At 49.1% G+C, this 19,035-nt stretch overlaps 1 protein-coding gene across 1 annotated transcript in view; it reads left to right on the top strand.

The window, feature by feature from the left end:
- The window catches only part of BLK (BLK proto-oncogene, Src family tyrosine kinase), a 35,439-nt gene extending 16,626 nt beyond the window's left edge, over nt 1–18,813 (top strand). The window contains exons 4-13 of the mRNA XM_040059892.2: nt 966–1,059; nt 2,041–2,139; nt 3,169–3,272; nt 8,919–9,068; nt 9,716–9,868; nt 10,801–10,980; nt 11,508–11,584; nt 14,714–14,864; nt 17,229–17,360; nt 18,605–18,813. Of these exons, the coding sequence (XP_039915826.1) occupies nt 966–1,059; nt 2,041–2,139; nt 3,169–3,272; nt 8,919–9,068; nt 9,716–9,868; nt 10,801–10,980; nt 11,508–11,584; nt 14,714–14,864; nt 17,229–17,360; nt 18,605–18,813 (1,349 nt within the window). The remainder of the gene's footprint in view (nt 1–965; nt 1,060–2,040; nt 2,140–3,168; nt 3,273–8,918; nt 9,069–9,715; nt 9,869–10,800; nt 10,981–11,507; nt 11,585–14,713; nt 14,865–17,228; nt 17,361–18,604) is intronic.
- The last annotated feature ends 222 nt before the right edge of the window (nt 18,814–19,035 follow it).

Raw genomic sequence — 19,035 nt, 5'->3', positions numbered from 1 at the left:
GGCACCTCTGGGGTTTGCAAACCCAGAGATTCAGCTCCAGCCCGCAGGGATCAGCCCTGGCTGTGTCAGAGCACCGTGGCACGTGGACAGGGCTCATAAAAAGGAGAGAGGGACTTTTTATATGTACAAACGGCGACAGGACAAGGGGCAGCAGTTTTAAGCTGGCACAGCATGGGTTTGGGTTAAATGTGAGGAAGAAATTGTTCCCTGTGAGGGTGGCGAGGCCCTGGCACAGGGTGCCCAGAGAAGCTGTGGCTGCCCCTGGATCTCTGGAAGTGTCCAAGGCCAGGCTGGACAGAGCTTAGAGAATCTGGGATAGTGGAAGGTGTCCCTGCCCTTGGCAGGGGGTGGGTCTGGATGAACTTTAAGGTCCCTTCCAACCCAAACCATTCTGTGATTCATTCTATGATCTGCAACGAAATGTGTTCAGGAGGGAGGGATGACAAGATACCGGATGAGCCCAAAGCACAGGCCATGGACCATGAGCCCAGGGAGAGCTAAATCCTAGAAACAGCCTCAAATCACAGAAACTGCAGTGAATTTATACTTTTTCTCTATCAAAAAACCCACATCATTTTGAGTCAAATTCCACAGCCACCCTGGGAAATGTTGCAGTTTTCATTTACCACCGTGAAACTCAGGCTGAACTCTGGCAGGTTATTTATGACCCTTCTGATTCTACACAAACCCCTTTTTCTAGTTGACACTCTGGGTTTTGCGGATGGGGGGTTGGTTCTGCAGTGTTTTAAAATACATACCCAGGAAGTGCTTGGTTGAATCAGAGTTAATCCTTGAGCAGAGCTTGTGGTGAGCAGGAAAGCTGGGTTGGTGGAAAGGTTGGATTTAAGGGTGAGAGGGCGACAGAGCCCCGTGTTTAGTGGCTGAAAACCCCCACCATACACCCAGGTGTGCATCCAGCCACTCAAGGAACAGTCTGGACCCAAAGGAGTTAATTCTTCTTTCAGATCCCTTGTTTGTGGTTGCACTGTACGATTTTCCTGCCTCAAGTGACCGTGACCTGGAGCTGGTCAAGGGGGAGAAACTCCAGGTCCTCTCCAAGTAAGTGACCTTCTGCCAGGAGGAAGTTCAAAGATGAGCACGGGGAGGCTGGGAAAGGGGAGACCTTGGGGTCAGCCACCGCTCTGCAGCTGACCAGAGCTGAGCCTGTGCCTCAGCTTTGCTCCAGGGCGTGGCTGTGGGTATCCCCCTCTCTCTGCAGGGTGACACTTCCGTGGGTCACAGACACTCTGGGGATGGGTATTGTCCCTGCCTGGATGGCACTGGGGCCCACTTTGCTGTCAGCACCTGTGGGCGCAGAAGTGGCATAAATAACAACAACAGAAAAAAACCAGCCCCTGTCCTGTGTTCGTGCTGATTCTGCTTCTGCAAAGGATGTGGGTTGGGTGTAGTCAGAGGAAAGGACAGGACTGAGCCAGACACTCGTCAGGTTTCATTTCAACTTCTTCTCAAACTCACAACACAAGAGGCCCAGTCCATAACGGGGAAGAGATGGGCTTGGGGCCTCCAGACCGTGTAGGGCTGCTCCATCCTTGGCTGCTCTGTCACTCCAGAGGTGACACTTCTCACCCAGACAATGTGGGTTGGGACATGTGGGACAAGGAGATGGAGAATCCCCAGGCATGGGGATGGCTTTGGGTCACAGCTGGTGGCTCAGTCAGCAGTGGGGCAGCAAGGTGGGGTGTCTGGAACACAAAGGAAGGAGCAGAAAGGACCCCAATGCCCTGTTCAAGAGACAAACCCCGTGACCCAGATGCCCCTCCTCTCACTTGAGGTGTGTGGCAAAGGTTTGGGTCTGTGGTTGCTCCACCTTCATGGAAAAAGACTGTCACCTCCACAAGTCCCTGAAACACCAACAGCCTCCAGCCTGGGTCCTAGGGAATCCAGAGGGAACTGCAGAGTGGATTATGGAGTCCTAGTCCATCTGCAGTGCTCAGACCCCACAGTCCACGTCCTCACAGCCTCAGCTTGTCACAAAACCTCCTCTGGGCACTCACACCTTTTCCTCTGCTCCCTTTGCAGCGAGGGGGACTGGTGGCTGGCAAAGTCCCTCAGCACTGGGAGGAAAGGATACATCCCCAGCAACTTCGTGGCACAAGTGGACAGTTTGGAAGAGGAAAAGTAAGTGGGAAAGCTTTTGAGAGGTCAACACGGGTGCAGTGCCCTGGATCTCAACAAGCTCCAGGAGGAGCTTTATTGATGGCGGAAAGATGTCACTGCTCGGCTGGATGGCAGGAGGTCTTTCCTCATCCCAAACAGTGCTGCCCAAAAGCTCAGGAGGAGTCTTTAAGCATCATAATGGTGTGGAAAGGGAGGATGAGGTTGTTAAGGGGAAAGTGGGCAAAGGTTCTTGTCCCACTGTTGGCATCTGCTGTGGAATACAAGGATTTGGGGGCGACAGCAGGAAGGTTATGGTGGCAGTGCCAGGGACCATCCACCCCCACAAATGGTGTTAAACCCCTTCACCTCCCTCGAGATTAGCCATATGTAAACTGGGAATCTCTGGATGCAGTGCACTGATCCAGGTCTTGGATCTGCCAGGGACCACACCAGCAATTTAACAAGACAGAAAACTGAGTGCTGGTGCCCAGACCCACCGTGCTGTTTTTTAAATGGGCCCAGATGCAGCCTCCTTGCAAGGAAGATCAAATGAAAGGCTGGAGTCAAATGAGTTTATTTTGCCTATAATCCAAACAGAAGGAGATTCTTTTTCCATGAGTTCTCCTCCTTCATGGGATTCAGCTCTAAATGATCAGTCCTGCCTGCAGTCTCTTCTTGGAGGGACCCAATCATCACTGAGTTCAGCAAATACTTAGCAGTGCACAGAAATGTGGCTGGGACATAAAAGCTCTTTGTATCCAAAGCCTGAACTTCTCCTGTGTATGGGATACTGCATATCCCATCTACTCCCCACACTGTCTGAATTTCCAGGCTGTGAAACATGCCCAAAGTGAACCAAATCTGGTGTTAATCTATCCAAAACAATCTATTACTGCCACTTTCCAGCAGATAAAAAACTACTTGCCGATAAAAACAACCCTCCGTTTCATAGTGTAATGATTTAAAAAAAAAGAACTTAGTGGAAAGAATTCCATGTTTTTTTAGACTTTTTCCTTTTCAAGCCATGATTTTGCCTTTTCTGTCCCCCAGGTGGTATTTTAGAACTCTGAGCAGAAAAGATGCTGAACGGCTGCTGTTGTCTTCTGGGAACAAAGTTGGTTCTTTCCTCGTCCGGGAGAGTGAAACCACCAAAGGTAAGATCCGTGGAGCAAAGTTAACTCCTCGTTGTTGCTCAGGCTTAGAAAACCTTCAGCAGGGCTCTAGGAGTGAGCTGGGAGTTTGGAGGACAAAGATTTGCTCATGATGCCACTGAGATGTCACCATCTGGCTGTGGCAAGAGTGTCTCTTCTACCAGAGTTCATGGCAGAGACACAGGAAAACAAATAAGCAAATTTTCCAAAACAGTTTCCTTCCCTTCCCAAGCAAATGTCCCTCTCTCCCTCTCTCTCTTTTTTTTTTTTTTTTTTTTTTTAATTTATTTTAAAAGATATTTTTACATACTCTTGAAGGAGTATTTCTCCCGTTTGCAACAGAAACTTGCAGAATTTTGGGAAGAAGTCATTTTCCCAGAGGAAGCGTGTTTTTCTGGATTGTCTGTAGCAAGAGGAATTCATACAAACCAGAACTTTTGGAAGGAGAGTGACAGGATCAGGAGAGATGGATTTCATCCACTTTCTTTCCATATGAACATGTCTGACTTTTGAAAAAATGATCCAGTGAGGATGGAAAGGCCAGAGCATTGTGGAAACTCCTCTTTGGCAGTGGATATAATTATTGACCATAATATGAAACAATGTAATATCAATTCCTTTGTTCTGTGCTATTAATTCATAGAGTCTGGAAGGTAGTTTAGCTTGTCCCATGGGAATTCCATATTGTTTCTTTCCTACTTTTTTCTCTTTGCTTCCTCTGGGCCATCGTGTGTGTTTACAGCACGGAGGAAATGATGCTCATGGTGTTCCCATGGTTCTGCTCTGAACCAGATCCATGGAGTAGTTCAGGAAAGTGTTTCAGTCTTGCTGTCACTTGGCTCCTTTCCTTTCAAATGGGTGCAGGAATCTTTCCTTAACACATGGGAAAAGGTGCTTTGTGTCTTCTCAATAGAATCAAGGAATTATTTAGGTCGGAAAACCTCTAAGATCATGGTGTCCAACTGTGACTTGCTCAGTAGAGAGCTGGAGCATCCATCTGAAATCATATGGAACCTTCTTTTCCTTGACTTGTTTCCCAAGTACTTCCAAAGGCCCAGGCAAGCAGTAAGAGAGGGAACACTCTGGTTCCTCCACCCTACAAATGGCTCTTGCCTCCTGTAGCGTCTCCTTCTTCCTTTCTTGTCTTTTTTTTTTCTCCTGTTCACAAGGGAGGTCTCCAAGGCAGCATCTGTTCCTTCCACCATTGCCAGAAAATTAAACAGTGCCAGGGTCTGGATGCAGCAGCTGGAATCTCATCCTCCTGTATCTGCCAGCAGGCAGTGGGGCTGTGTCAGACTGGAGCACCCTACTTTGAATTCCCCCTCTGCCCCGTGCCTGGACTCACCTCCACACATCCCTGCTGAGCTGATGCCAAGCAGGAAAACTGCTATCCATAAGGATTTGCAGCTTTCAGAACTTTTAGGGAGCATTCAGTTGAGGAAACATATAAGAGATTTGTTTCCAAGCATTTCTCTTTATAAGTCACTTTTTCTGCTGTAACTCGGTTTCCCTGCTGCCTTTGCGGTGCTTTTTGCAATGACCGGACTTGGACTTACCACCACGTGCTGCTCTTCTGTTTATCCCTTTCCCGCTCTCCCTTTGTTTGCTGGGATGTTTGGGGAGCTGGTGTGGTTGTTCAGTGCACACAGGAAGTGCAGGGAGCAACACAAAGCAAACGCTCGTGTGCTGTGTCTGAAGCTCTGTCCACACATGATCCTGGTCTCTGTGGCATCTCTAGGTGACCTTTCCCTACACTTGTGCAGGACAATTGTCCCCAGCTTCTGCAATTATCTGGAGTGTGGGTTGGTCTTGGTCACACAGGGCTCGAGCAGGGCTGGTGGAGCCCTGAAATCCAAGGAGAAATCACCAGATCCTCAATGCGCTGTCTCTGCTGTCAAGAAGAATGAGGTTCCCCTCCATGGAAGTCCCATGTGAGTCCCAGATGCTCAGATGTGTCTCTGCCCTGTGCCTGTTCTGGTGTTTAGGGTAAAACATGGGTGTTATTCCTTCAAACACCTCATCCTCTGAATCATCCTGTGTGCCCAGCTGCTACCTGAGCACCCTGTGCCTTGGGCTGCCTGAATGACCTCGTTTGATCCATCTGAGCCTCAGCTTCCTCCTCCCGAAAGAGAAAGGGAAAACACAAAGCCAGGCATCTCCAAAAGCACCGTGCAGCTGAATTCCCTGATGTAAAGCACCCTGTGGCCCACCAAGAGATGTCCAGAGCAATGCCATGGAATTAACTCTGCCCTTGCAGCCTGGCTGGGTTTTTTCGGTTTTCCTTCCCCATGACGTGTGTTTTCATTCACTTGGCACATCACCAGCAAAAATCTGACCATCAGGGACAAGCACTGGGCTGAGTTCACGCCCGTCATTGACTCAGACTGGGAGGTGGTTGTCTCATACTGGCATGTCTCAGGCACAGCGGGGTGGGCTCTGCAACCTGACTAGGAGCAGCACCCATTCCCAGCCCATCCTGAGCAGAGTCTCGTTTTCCTCATGGTTTGAGATGCGGGAACTCTGCAAATCTTCAGAGCCAACCCTTGTCAGAGTCCACGAAAGGCACATCCAGCACCCTGGGAAGAGGGGACAGTGCGGGCCAGCAGTGAAATCATCGGCGCTGCACTGTCCTTGCTGAAGCTGCTGCAAATAAACAAAGTCCCCCTGAAGTAATAATCATTCCCAAAGCTGCAGGGACACATTTCCCCAGCTGTGCTGAGCCACGGGCTCCTGGCTCCCGGCAGGATTCCTGCGTCTCTGCTCCCGGCAGGAGGGACCTCACTGAGCTCAGCCTCTGCATCCAGCTGAGCTCCTCTGCTTCCCATTGGGAAGGATTTAAAGGGCAGGAATGCACTAAACCATGTCCCCAGGTGCCAAATCTAGGTGGCTTTTAAACCCTTCCGGGGGTAGGGACTCCATCACTGCCCTGGGCAGCTGTGAAAGGGCTGGACAACTTTTTGATGAGGAAATTGTTCCATGAATTTTGTACTCTGGACTCTTTACCAGCCCAGGTCTGTGCCAGGATGTGGCCCAGGACTACAGAACAGGTGAATGTCCCTTGTGGCTGAGGAATGAGAACTCCTTTTGTCTATCCTGGATATCATCAGAGGGAATCAGGAGTCAATGATTTTCATTTTCTGCCATCACGGGGAGCAGGGACCAGGTTGGACAGGGCTTGGAGCAACCAGGTTTAGTGGAAGGTGTCCCTGTCCATGGCAGGAGGTGAAACAAGATGAATTTTAAGGACCCTTCCAACCCAAACCGTTCTGTGATTTTGTGAAGGAAGAATTGAATTATTCCAGCCTCGGTGCATTGCCTCTGCACAGCAGCTCCCAAGGGAACACCAACCGGCCATGGAGAATGACAGGGAAGCTCCACCACGCTCCCTGCAGCAAATTAAACTGTGGCTGGGGCTGAGATGCAGTCATTAGCTTAATGACAGGGCAAGAATTAACACTGGCAGCTGAGAGATTGGCCCTGTCTCTGTCTGAAAGGTGCAGGAGAGTTTAAAGCGTTGGTGGGGCCTGGAAAGAAAATTCTGTAGGAGAAAAGTATTTTGGGTGCAACCACGCTGTAAAACAGGGCAGGTCTCCTCTTCCCTGCTGACTCTCAGCCCCCAGACACGCCCTTGAAGATGTGTTTGCCATCGATTCCTGGATTTCCTTCTGCAGGACCGTTTGGCCTCAGGGCAGCTGCCTTCACACCACGTTTGGCTCGGTCCTCAAGCAGGCCTTGCCCTGTAAAAATCCCACACAAACCCTAAACTGTGTATATATATATATATATATATATATATATAGGTGTCATCATCAAATTCCTCTTCACAGAATCACAGAATCTTTTAGGTTGAAAAAGATCTCTTAAGATTATCAAGTCCAGCCTTTTGGCCTTGATGTTTATTATCATTATTTTGGAGCTTAGGCCCACGTGGGTACCACAGAGGAGCCAGCAGAGCCATTTCTTTTCCTGTATTTCCCCGCTGAAGAAGTTTCAGGGCTGTTTCTCAGTTGTTCAGCCACAGGACTGATCAAATCAAAAGGTCTTCTCAATTTGTTCTTCTCCCTGACTTTCATGGTAATGGAAACAGAATCAGAATCTCTTCCTCTGCTGAGGAGACCACCACGTCAAATTTGAGGTTCCCTGGCTCTGCATTTAAACCACCAGGTTTTTCCATGAATTTTACACCACCAGGTCTGGTCTCTGCAGGAAGGGAGTCCCCTCAAAATGATTGGGAAAACTTTAGACTCTTCCAAACTTTGCTTGTAAAGATTTATGATCACTCCAACAGAGCAATTATCCACAGAGATGGGGTTTTTTTTGCTGCTTTTTATAAATGCAAATGGTTTTCAGGCACAGCGTAGGGAAAACTGCTGGTGCTGGGATGGAGCAACACCAGCCAGTGAGGATTTAATGTTAAAAAACTTTGCCTTCACGTGCAGGATTAGGGTTTCAAAGCTGCTGTGGATGGCCCTGCTTCTTTTTGTGATCCTGCATGAACAGACACACACATTTTAAACATATATAGCCTTACCTTTTCATTAAAAAAACATAAAAAATGGGCAGTTTATCAGCCCGGGTGAACACATTAGACTTAGAACAGCCCAGCAGGCTTGCAACAACTCACTCCAGAAATATGATCCAGACAAAAGGGGGAAAACCCCACTGCTGAGCTGCATTGAACCACACTGACACAGGCTGGAAGTCCAGCTCTGCAGCAACATCTAGTGATGCTTTTGTGCACTAAACACAACCTCTCGGTTTAGATTCTCACAGAGGGAACAGCAGGTTGGAGTGGTGGATGGCTGAGCAGCTCCCTTGAAGCACAAAAGGGACAAGATTGCAGACGGGAATCTCTAGATCTGGTTCGGCCACAGTCAAAAGTTTGTGGCTGAACAAGACAATTCTCCCAAATCCCCATTCTGTACCCCCTGAGCTGAGCCACTGACAATGGCACAAGGTTTCATAATGTTTAATCCAGAGGAGAATGGCTTTAAATGGCTTTAAATGGCTTTAAATGGCTTTAAATGGCTTTAAATGTAAAGAGGACAGGTTGAGATTGGATATTAAGGAGAAATCCTTCCCTGTGAGGGTGGAGAGGCCCTGGCACAGGTTTCCCAGAGAAGCTCTGGTTGCCCCTGGATCCCTGGGAGTGTCCAAGGCCAGTTTGGATGGGGCTTGGAGCACCCTGGGATAGTGGAAGGTGTCCCTGCTCATGACAGAGGGTGGCACTGGATGAGCCTCAAGGTCCCTTCCAACCCAAACCATTCTGATTTCATGATGCTGAGGTTGGCAGAGCCCAGATGGGAATATGGAGCTGTGGAAAGACCATCCTGACCTTGGGAACATCTGATTGCTCTGCCTGGAGAAGGGCTGCTGATCCCCACGGTGCCTCCACGGGGCTCTTGGCCACAGCATAGGCAGGTGTTTCTCCAGGAAGCCTGGACAGGATCAGATAAGCTCTGATGAACTTTCATGGTGTATCCTTGCCTTGGAGAGAGGGAAGTGTGCAGCTGTAAATTCTGGGGGACTTGCCCTGGAAAGGCATCAGGCAGGGCTGGTTTGCAGCTGTAGGCAGCCAAGGGAAGAGGAGGCAGCTGGTTCCTGACTGGGGTGCAGTTTGTCCTCAGGGCTCCTTCTCTCCTCCCCCAGACGCCTACTCCCTGTCGGTGAGAGACAACAACTCCGCTCACGGGGACGTCATCAAACACTACAGGATCCGCGCCCTGGATGGTGGGGGGTACTACATCTCCCCCAGGATCACTTTCTCCAGCCTGCCAGAGCTCATCCATCATTACAGCCGTGAGTTGTCTGCCTTCCCTCGTGGATTTGTGTCCCGGAAGAGAGCGGGGACAGAGGGAGGATGGGCTTGGGAAACACCGCAGCTGCTCCACCTGCTCTCATGGGCCCGGTGTGACCCTACAACCAGAACCCCTGTCCTGGTTTGCATCCCAGGGAATTGTGAGGGTGAGCTCTGCCCCCAGCCCTAAAGTCAGGGAGTGTCTCCCATTAGGAAAGGAATGAGGTGAGTGCTGGCAGGATATACAGGAGGGAGGCATGGGAAGCAGGGTTTGGAATAACAGGGCAGGATAATTTGCTCCTCTGTGGCTCCCTTTGAGCTTTCCCCTTTGACTGGGACCGTTCTGGGTGCCTTGAATCGCTGTGGCTGAAACTTCTCATGAAACCATAGAATGATAAAGGTTGGAAAAGCCCTCTAAGTCCACTGAATCCAACTGTTCCCCCTGCACTGCCAAGGCCGCCACTAACCCATGTCCCCAAGTGCCACCTCCACACGGCTGTTAAATCCCTCAAGGTTTGGGGGCTCCACCACTTCCCCGTGTGGCTGTGGTGGTTTCCATGGGCTGATTTTTCCCGGCAGGTGTGGATGGAGGAGGAGGGGGCTTTCTCTGCCATCCCACTGAACTGTCCTGTGCTTTGTTCTCATCCAGAGAAAGGGGATGGGCTGTGCCAGCGCCTCACAGCTCCCTGCACATCCCTGGTTCCCCAGAGACCCTGGGCCCGAGACGAGTGGGAGATCCCTCGGGAGGCCCTGAAGCTTGTGAAGAAGCTGGGCAGTGGGCAGTTTGGGGAAGTGTGGATGGGTAAGTGGAATTCCCCCCATTCCAGGGAAAAAACCAAAACCAATACCAAAACAAGAAACCCCCCCCAAAAACCCCAAAAAACCAAACAAAGAAAACAAACATAAAGAGAGGAGGTGGAAAGCCCTTTTATTTCCCTAAAGCAAGACTATTCTGGGAGTGGGAATCCTTGAGGATGAACACGTATTTGTGGGTACACACACAGAAGCAGCTGCAGAATTCCTGGGAAGGACTGGAGAGCTCCAGTGTTTGCACAGATCCGTGGGTGAGCAGGGGTTTCACAGGGGATGGGTGTTGAAGTCGCTATTTACTCATCTCTTGGGATTTGCACTCATTCTTCCTGGGAATTCTGGGCACAGCTGTAGTGATGCCAGTGATCCTGTCACACCCAGTAGGGTACCTGGGTGACATTTTCCCACTTTTTCTGCCTCCCTGTTCCACTTTTTACCCCAGATCTCCATCCCTGGTTCCTTCCTGACTACTGCTAATCAGCAGGAGAGGAAGTGGGGGAGCTCAGCTTCCTTTGCCACCCACTTTGTGGCTGCTGGTTGCCCTGGAAATGGAGCTTGTGGACAGGACCAGGCTGAGTTCATGTGCTGACTGCACAGTCCTGCCTTTTTGGATGGTATTTGGATGATTTCAGAGCTTGGCTGGGAGGCCCCAGCAGTTTCATCCAGAAAGGATCTGGGAGGGTTGTGTGAGGAGGGGCTCACTGCAGGGACAACCCCTGGTGCAGCCTCATGTATTGACAGCTGTGACACGAGTGTCCCTTCTCCTCTCACACCTGTTGGCACTGGGATTTACCACGTGTTTCTTTATGAGGGATTTAAGATATTCCTGTGGATTTCTGCTCCACGAGCTCTTTTTCTCCTACACAACTCCATAGAGGCTGCAGAGAGCCCCAAATTCCTCAAAACACCATAATCTCTCTGCAGGCTACTACAAGAACAACATCAAGGTGGCTGTGAAGACCATGAAGGAGGGCAGCATGGATCCTGAGGCCTTCCTGGCAGAGGCAAACCTGATGAAGAAGCTGCAGCACAACAAACTGGTCCGGTTGTACGCTGTGGTCACCAAGCAGCCCATCTACATCGTGACAGAGTACATGGCCAATGGTAAAAACCCTCCCGAGCTCTTTGCTGGGCTTCTGCAGAGCCAGTTTGGTGATTTGGCCCGTGCTCCCAATGCAGAATGAGGGTGGGCAGGAGGGGTTGTACCAAATCTACAAGAAAGTGACCCAGAAGTTTGATTCTAATACTGAAAGAGACTTCCTGGGTGGTGAAAAAACCATGGTGATGCTCCGTTTGAAGAATATTTAAAGTTCTCCACTGTTCTCATTGGAAGTTTGTTTCAGGTTTTTACTCCCCTCACGGTGAAATTGTCCTTTCTTTTTCCCCTCTTGTTTATAACAGTTTGACGATGAATGCCCAGCAGTTTGCAAAGGATCTGTGCTAAACAGAGGGAAATTTGGGCTGTTTGGGGGTTTTTCTAATGGAAGATGCTCCAGTGGACCTCCATTCTTGTTCCTCAGATTTTCCTAAGGATGGAGGCAGATTTCTTGCACATATTCAGAGAAACACCAGGAAAAAACCAAATTTCTAGATGAGTCAGAAGAGTCACAGCAATCCCTTCTCTCCTGCAGGGTGTTTGCTGGATTTCCTGAAGACAGAAGAAGGAAGCCAGCTGAATCTCCCCAAACTCATTGACATCTCTGCTCAGGTCAGTGAACAGTCGCAGGGGAAAGGATCCGAGGTTTGGTATTGCCTCAGTGGAATTCCTGCATGTCTGAAGTCAGTCAGAGCAAAGAGTTCCTGGAGAAAAACAGCTCCTCCTGGTGTGTTCTCTCAGGGACCTCCTCATCCCTCTCGTGTCTGTGCAAATATCAGTTCCATCCTTAGGGCAGCCCTCTGATAGCTTAGTGCAGGGCTAGAGATCTGGAGTTCGGGGTTTTTTGGGGGGTGGTCGAGTTTATTTTGGTCTGATTTTATTTATTTTTATTTTCTGCCTTGCTCAGCAGAAAAAAAAAAAAAAATCCTATTTTTTTTACCAAAAAAAAAAAAAGAAAAAGCTCAGCAAAGAGACTCCCAGGGCAGGACCAGCAGCTCTGCCCTTCTGATGATGAGGCATAAAGGATGTTCTGACCCTCAAATCTGGGAATATTGCTCTTTAGGAAAACAAACTTTAACCTCTCAAGCATCCCCGGGCTGCAAACCTTAATGGTTGCTGCTGCACTGTAACGTCTTTGTTCAGAAGTGCCTCTAAACACAAATAGGGGAAAATAAAAGAAACCACATGAAAAATGAGAAGGGCAAAATCACTGCACTTTGGTGCCAGCCAGCTGTTGACAGAATTTGGCTCATCCAGAGCAGAGTTAGGCTAATTGGGAAATACTGGGGGGGGGGGGGGGGGGGGGGAAGAAAAAAGAAAAAGAAGGGAAAAAAAAAAAAAAGTCCTGAAGCATCAGGCTGAATAAAGGTCTGGGATTTATCCATAAAATCACTCGGTTTCTCTTGTTAGAGTGGACTTGAGGAAACAATGTGCAAAGTTTACTGGTTCCAGCCCTCATATAGAGTTACTTTTTAATGAATTAAAACTGGAGGATCTTAATATTTGGGGAAATGTTTTATGGTAGTGGAAGTCTTTCCTTCTTGCTTTAACCAGGATGAAAAGATTCAAATTCTTTGAAGCAGTGCCACCTTGTGTCATTTTTACTCTGAACCTTCTGTAGGGGTGCAGAGGAACCTCTTTCTGTTCCTTCCCTCTTCACTGCTGATAAATTCCTCATATCTGCAGCTTCATCATTGCTGTCTGTGGAATGTTATGGGGACAAATTCACCCTTCCTGTTTAGGGTATTTGATTTAATTACTTCCTTCCTTCCCTCCTCTCTAGAAATCCCTGCATCCCTCCCTCCATCTTTCATTGTTTCATTCCCTCTCTTGAAAATTACAGCCTGTGGTCTGTGTTAAATGCCTGAGGATAAGGAAAATGGTCCCAATGAATCCATTTTACAGAGCCCTTGGGTTTAGTGGGAGTATTCCCCAGAAATTGGCAAGATGCGGTTCTGTGCAGGAGGAAATTGCCGAAGCCAGAGCAATCTCCGGGTGACTCAGAGAAAAGATTTTGGTCAATGTTACTGAATTTTGGAATCACAGAATGGTTTGGGTTGGAAGGACCTGAAAAATCATCACATTCCAACCTCCTGCCATGGGCAGGGACACCTTCCACTATCCCAGGGTGCTCCAAGCCCTGTCCAGCCTGTCCTTGGACACTTCCAGGGATCCAGGGGCAGCCACAGCTTCTCTGGGCAAACTGCACCACACAGCAGGATCAGGATAACTGAACACAGACCAAACCCCCACACCCCAATCACGCCAAACCCACAGAAGTCACCCTCAGCATGGGGTAGGAAGGATTTTACCCATTCCTCAGGCATTGGCACCAACTGGAAGAACAACTTTCCTCCTTCCCTCTCCCACCCCAGCACCACCTCCCCAGGGCAGGGTCTCCAACATTCCCTGGGTATCTCTGGGAGGAGCAGCAGGAGGAAAGGGCAGTCTGCTGAGCTATTTTGCAATCTGTTTATCTGTGGTGTTGGGGTGACATCACAGCCCAACAGGCGCCCAACCCTCTCAAGCTCAGTTTCTGATCCAATGACATCCGTGGGAGTTAAAATTAGAACAGTCTGGGCCGATGCACTCGATCCTGTGGTCAGTCTTGAGGGTAAATGCTTGCAAACACTCTGGGCTGGAAAGGGCCAACCACCAGGTCCTATCTCATTAACATCAGAAAAGGAAATTACATCAATTCTTCCATTTTCCACTGCAGAAACCAGCCCTTGCACTAGAGGGGTGTTGACACAGGTTAGAAATGCAGCACTGGAAAGTATGTGTGAGTATCCTGTTTGAAACCACATGTGAGCGAGTTCTGAGGCTCATGTGAATCTGCATGGAGTGGAAAATTGCTCTGCCCTCACGCACAGCCACTTGAAAGCTTTAATAGGTGCTACCCCTTGCTGGCAGGGGCTGCACACATCCTCTCACCTTCCCAATAAATCACCCAATCCAAACATGAGATCAGCCTGGCAATCTCTGTCTCCTATCAATCTCCCATTTCAACCCCCAGCACTCGCCAATGAAACATTGCTGCAGTCATTGATAGAGGCTCATCACACACCAGGTACCTCCATTAGATTTTAGGAATAAATTGTTCCTAAATTTGGGTGGGGAGGCCCTGGCACAGGTCGCTTAGAGAAGATGTGGTTGCCCCTGGATCCCTGGAAGTGTCCAAGGAGCACCCTGGGATAGTGGAGGGTGTCCCTGCCTATAGGAGGAGGTTGGAATGAGAGGACCCTTAAGGTCCTAAGGTCCCTTCCAAACATTTTATAATTCTAGTTTGATATTTATTTTTTTTTTCCTTTCCTTAATTCACATATATTAACCTGGAATGTTTATGACTAAAATCCCCACTGGAGAGGTGAGACTTGTGGCAGAAACTGGGAATGCAGTGATGTGGTTTCAGCTTTCGCTGCAGACACGACTCAGGGCTGTGACTTCCGAGCAAAACAGAGAGTGGTGCTTCTGTTGTGCTTCACTTGGCTGCTCAGGCTGGTAAAGCTGAATATCTGCACCTGTACAAGGGCAATATCTAGGGCAATATCTATTTATTTACCTGCCTGCTGACCCACCTGTCCCTCCATCCATCCATCCATGGGGAGCTTAGGCACATCCATGATCACGGAGAGGTAACAGCAACCCTGCATAAATGCCGTGCTTTGCAAAGGTGGGTGAAAAACAGCCCAGATAAAACGGGGAGGTGGTGATGAAGACGGGCTCTTCCTCCCCTCCCAGGTGGCAGAGGGCATGGCCTACATCGAGCGCATGAACTTCATCCACCGGGACCTGAGGGCCGCCAACATCCTCGTCTCGGAGTCTCTCTGCTGCAAAATCGCCGATTTCGGCCTGGCCAGGCTGATCGAGAACGAGTACCTGGCGCAGGAGGGTGAGTGTCCTCCCCAGCACTGCCCTCATCTCCCAGCCTGCTGCCCCAGGAATGCCAGGATACCGGGCCGGCAGCAGGCACGGGGCACCAGAGCCCGCGGTGGCTGTCGGCACCAGGCAGGGGCAGAGCGTTATCGACACCTTAATGACGGGGTGGGACCACTGTCGGGCTGAAAACGATTTATTACTCCGATAAACATCAGCCTCGGAGGCCCTGAGATTTTAGAGGAGCAAGAAGTCGGCCATAGCTCAAGAGCAGTCACAAGTTTCTTCATTACAAGGCATTGTATAACATTCTAATCCAACAGAAATTTCCCACAGAGTTTATTTTGGTTTTTTGACCTATCACCTTTGCTTAATTTTGCTGCACTGTATATTCTTTTTTCCTACTACTACACATACACACATATGCTCCTATGATAACATCTAAACTCTTAGCTTACTCTATAAAATTACATTGCTACACTATAAAATTCTTCACTCTCTTACCTAATACAGTTTCTTATTACTTAAGGCATATTCTTACAACTATAGAAATGTAAGTTTATAAATTTTCTGCTTAATGTCTGTGCACTTTTATTTTTACATTAATCCAAGCCTCTCCCAAGGCTGCAAATCAAACCCTTCAGCAACTGTGGAAGTTTCTATCTTTCCATTTGCCACAGCAGAGAAACAGACACCCAAAAATCCAGTTCTGGGAGAGGCAGCAGCGCTTGGGGACAATAAAACCAGCTGAAAACTGCAGAGCAAAATGGGGCAAAAAACCTCTTTTGGTTCTGTTTGGGGCCGTCCTGCTGTCACTCCAGTCATTTGCTGGAGAAATTTGACCTCTGCTAATGAAAGCTGCTGCCTGTGGCCAGGCTTTTGCAGGGATTCAGTCCAGAGGGGAGGAGATAACAGAGCTGGAGCCACAAATCTGGATCCAGCAGCATCTTACAGGTGTGCCAGGCATACCAAGCCCTGACCACAGCAGAGAGACTACTTAGGGAACAATAAATCAGGGAATCATTTAGTTTGGAAAAGACTTCTGAGATCATCCCTGCACTGAGCTCTGACTCTGAGGACAGGTGTGAGATCAAATCATGCAGATTGCAAAGGGACTCTACAGAGCATCAGGGAAAGCAGCAGAAACAACTGAAATAAAACAAGTCAGGCATAAGTGGCACTTACCAGAAGATTTTCAAATTTTGGAAATCTGTCCTCTTCTAGAGCTAGGATGAGATAAAATTCTCCTTAAAATATACTCTGAGGAAAGGAATTTTAATAGTTATTTGGGGATTTTTGAGTATGATAAGAAGCATTTCTTTCAATTTCCTGTCCCCAAAATACTTTTTGATAGAAATTATACCCATTTCAACATGCAAAACTATTTCAGAGTGGTAAATGATCCCAAGTGTAATTCAGAAACTACCATGAAGGGGGATTTTGAGTTTGCTGCAAATTTTTAAGGCAGTTTTATCCTTAAGAGAAGCTTTGATACAATCAGTATAATTCTGTTAATAACCAAAGGAGCTGCTTTTCCAGCAGAAAGCAGCTCCCATCAGCATTTTTCCAGCTAGCTTTGCTCTGGAATAACAGCTCCCCTCTATCTGCTCTGAACATTTCTCACTTCACAGATTGCACTTCCCAGCCTTGTCGCTCAGAGTGTGATGTGCAACAACTGAGGCGCTTATTTCACACCCTGCAGTTGGATTTCCAGTCCTGCAAGGATGTGTATAAATAAAAATGTGGTTTGCTCTGCAGTGTGACATGATCAGTTCCCGCTTATCAAGATGGTTTTGCTGTTGGTTGGGTTTTTTTTTGTTTTTTTTTTTTTGTCTAAGCTAAACTGAAATTGCAGCCTTATGGTCATTGCTGTCTGCAGTGGGTTAAGCAAGAACTTGGTGGACAGAATAAAATGGGACTTATTTTGGTTTTAATGAAACTGTGCAGCTTTAAGGACTGGGGTATTTATATTTGCCGTAATATTTATGCATTTTGATAAAAGAACAACCCATTTCTAGTAACTAATTTCACAGAATCACAGAGTACCAGATTGGAAGGAGACCTCAAGGATCATCTGATCCAATTTTTCTTGGCAAAAGCTAGGGAAATTTTATGCAGAATAAAATCCCACTGTTGTTGTCCCATAATAAATCTGCCAAATTGGTTTTGAATATTCCATCCAGCTCTGGGATGGAGCAGGTCCGGAGGAGGACATGCAGATAATCAAGGAGCTGGAGCCCCTCTCCTAGGAAGAACCACAGAATCATGATCAACAGCCCAAAGGAACCAGGGATCAGTTTGGGGGAATTCTTGTGCCTGTGACAGGTGAGGGAGATGCTCTAACTCCAGGAGTTATTTCCTTTTGTTTCCTTTGGGACAGGTGCCAAATTTCCCATCAAATGGACAGCTCCAGAGGCCATCAACTATGGGGTTTTCACCATCAAATCTGATGTGTGGTCATTCGGCATCCTCCTGACAGAGATCATCACCTATGGCAGGATCCCTTATCCAGGTACAGGATCCCTTATCTGAGTACAGGATCCCTTATCTGAGTACAGGATTCCTTATCCAGGTACAGGATCCCTTATCTGAGTACAGGATTCCTTATCCAGGTACAGGATCCCTTATCCAGGTACAGGATCCCTTATCTGAGTACAGGATTCCTTATCCAGGTACAGGATCCCTTATCTGAGTACAGCATTCCTTATCCCGGTACAGGATTCCTTATCCAGGTACAGAATCCCTTATCTGAGTACAGGATTCCTTATCCAGGTACAGGATTCCTTATCCAGGTACAGAATCCCTTATCTGAGTACAGGATTCCTTATCCAGGTACAGGATCCCTTATCCAGGTACAGAATCCCTTATCTGAGTACAGGATTCCTTATCCAGGTACAGGATCCCTTATCTGAGTACAGGATCCCTTATCCAGGTACAGGATCCCTTGTCTGGGTACAGGGTATACAGGATGTATATCCAAACACTTTTTCTGGGAATTCAGGAGGAATGTCCAGGCACTTCCAAGGATCCCGTGCTGCTCTAGGCTTGGAGGCATTCCCTGAAGTGTTTCCAGACCCACACAGCTGTCTCTTTGAATCACAGGATTGATCAAAAGGCCTCTAAACTGAATTAACCCAGCCCTGCCAAGGCCACCACTGATCCATGTCCCCAAGTGCCACATTTATGCGTCTGGTAAATCCCTCCAGGGATGGGGACTCCACCACTGCTCTGGGCAGCTGTGCCAGGGCTGGACAACCCTTTCTGTGAAGAAATTATTTTTCATATCTGATCAAAATGTCCCTTGGTACAACTTGAGGCCATTTAATTTTGTTATCTCAGAGCAGACCCCGACCCCCCTGGCTGTCCCCTCCTGTCAGGGAGTTGTGCAGAGCCACAGGGTCCCTCCTGAGCCTCCTTTTCTCCAGGCTGAGCCCCTTTCCCAGCTCCCTCAGCCGCTCCTGGTGCTCCAGCCCCTTCCCCAGCTCTGTTCCCTTCCCTGGACACGCCCCAGCCCCTCAATGTCCCTCTTGTCACAAGAGGTCCTTCAAGCTGGCTTTCCTCCCCTCAGCTATACCTGTGCAAAGCCAAACAGGGGGAGGACAGAGGGATGGAGGGGAAGCACACCCCCGAGGGAAGGGATGAGTCCCAGGCACGGGAAACACCGCAGCCCCTCCGTCCCTGCCTGGGCGGGAGCTGCTGGGACCACTGACCCCTCCGGGTGCTGAGTAACTCCCGCTGGGCTGTGTTCCCCTCCAGGGATGACCAACCCCGAGGTGATCCGCAACCTGGAGCGGGGCTACCGCATGCCCTGCCCGGAGACGTGTCCCGGGGAGCTCTACAGCGTCATCCTCAAGTGCTGGCGCAGCAACCCCGAGGAGCGCCCCACCTTCGAGTACCTGCAGTCGGTGCTCGAGGACTTCTACACCTCCACGGAGAAGCAGTACGAGCCCGAGCCGCAGCAGTAAAGCCGCCGCCCCGCCGGCTCCTGGGGACAGCGCTGCAGGACAGCCACCACCCGGCCGTGCCTCGGGGCGGGCGTCTCCCTTTCTCCCGCCCGCGCTTGGAGATGGGGAATGAGGAGGGACGTGAGGGAGGAGGATGCTGCCGGCTCTGTGGTTGTCGCAGAGGCTGAAGAGGCGGCTGGGAGATGGCACAGCTCCTGGCCCGTCCGCCTCGGAGGGCTGCAC

Source organism: Hirundo rustica, chromosome 3 (assembly GCF_015227805.2).
Source record: "Hirundo rustica isolate bHirRus1 chromosome 3, bHirRus1.pri.v3, whole genome shotgun sequence".
In the NCBI taxonomy this organism is placed as follows: Eukaryota; Metazoa; Chordata; class Aves; order Passeriformes; family Hirundinidae; genus Hirundo; species Hirundo rustica.
The sequence above is the reverse complement of the archived record's forward strand: the minus strand, read 5'-3'. Positions and strand labels throughout refer to the sequence as shown.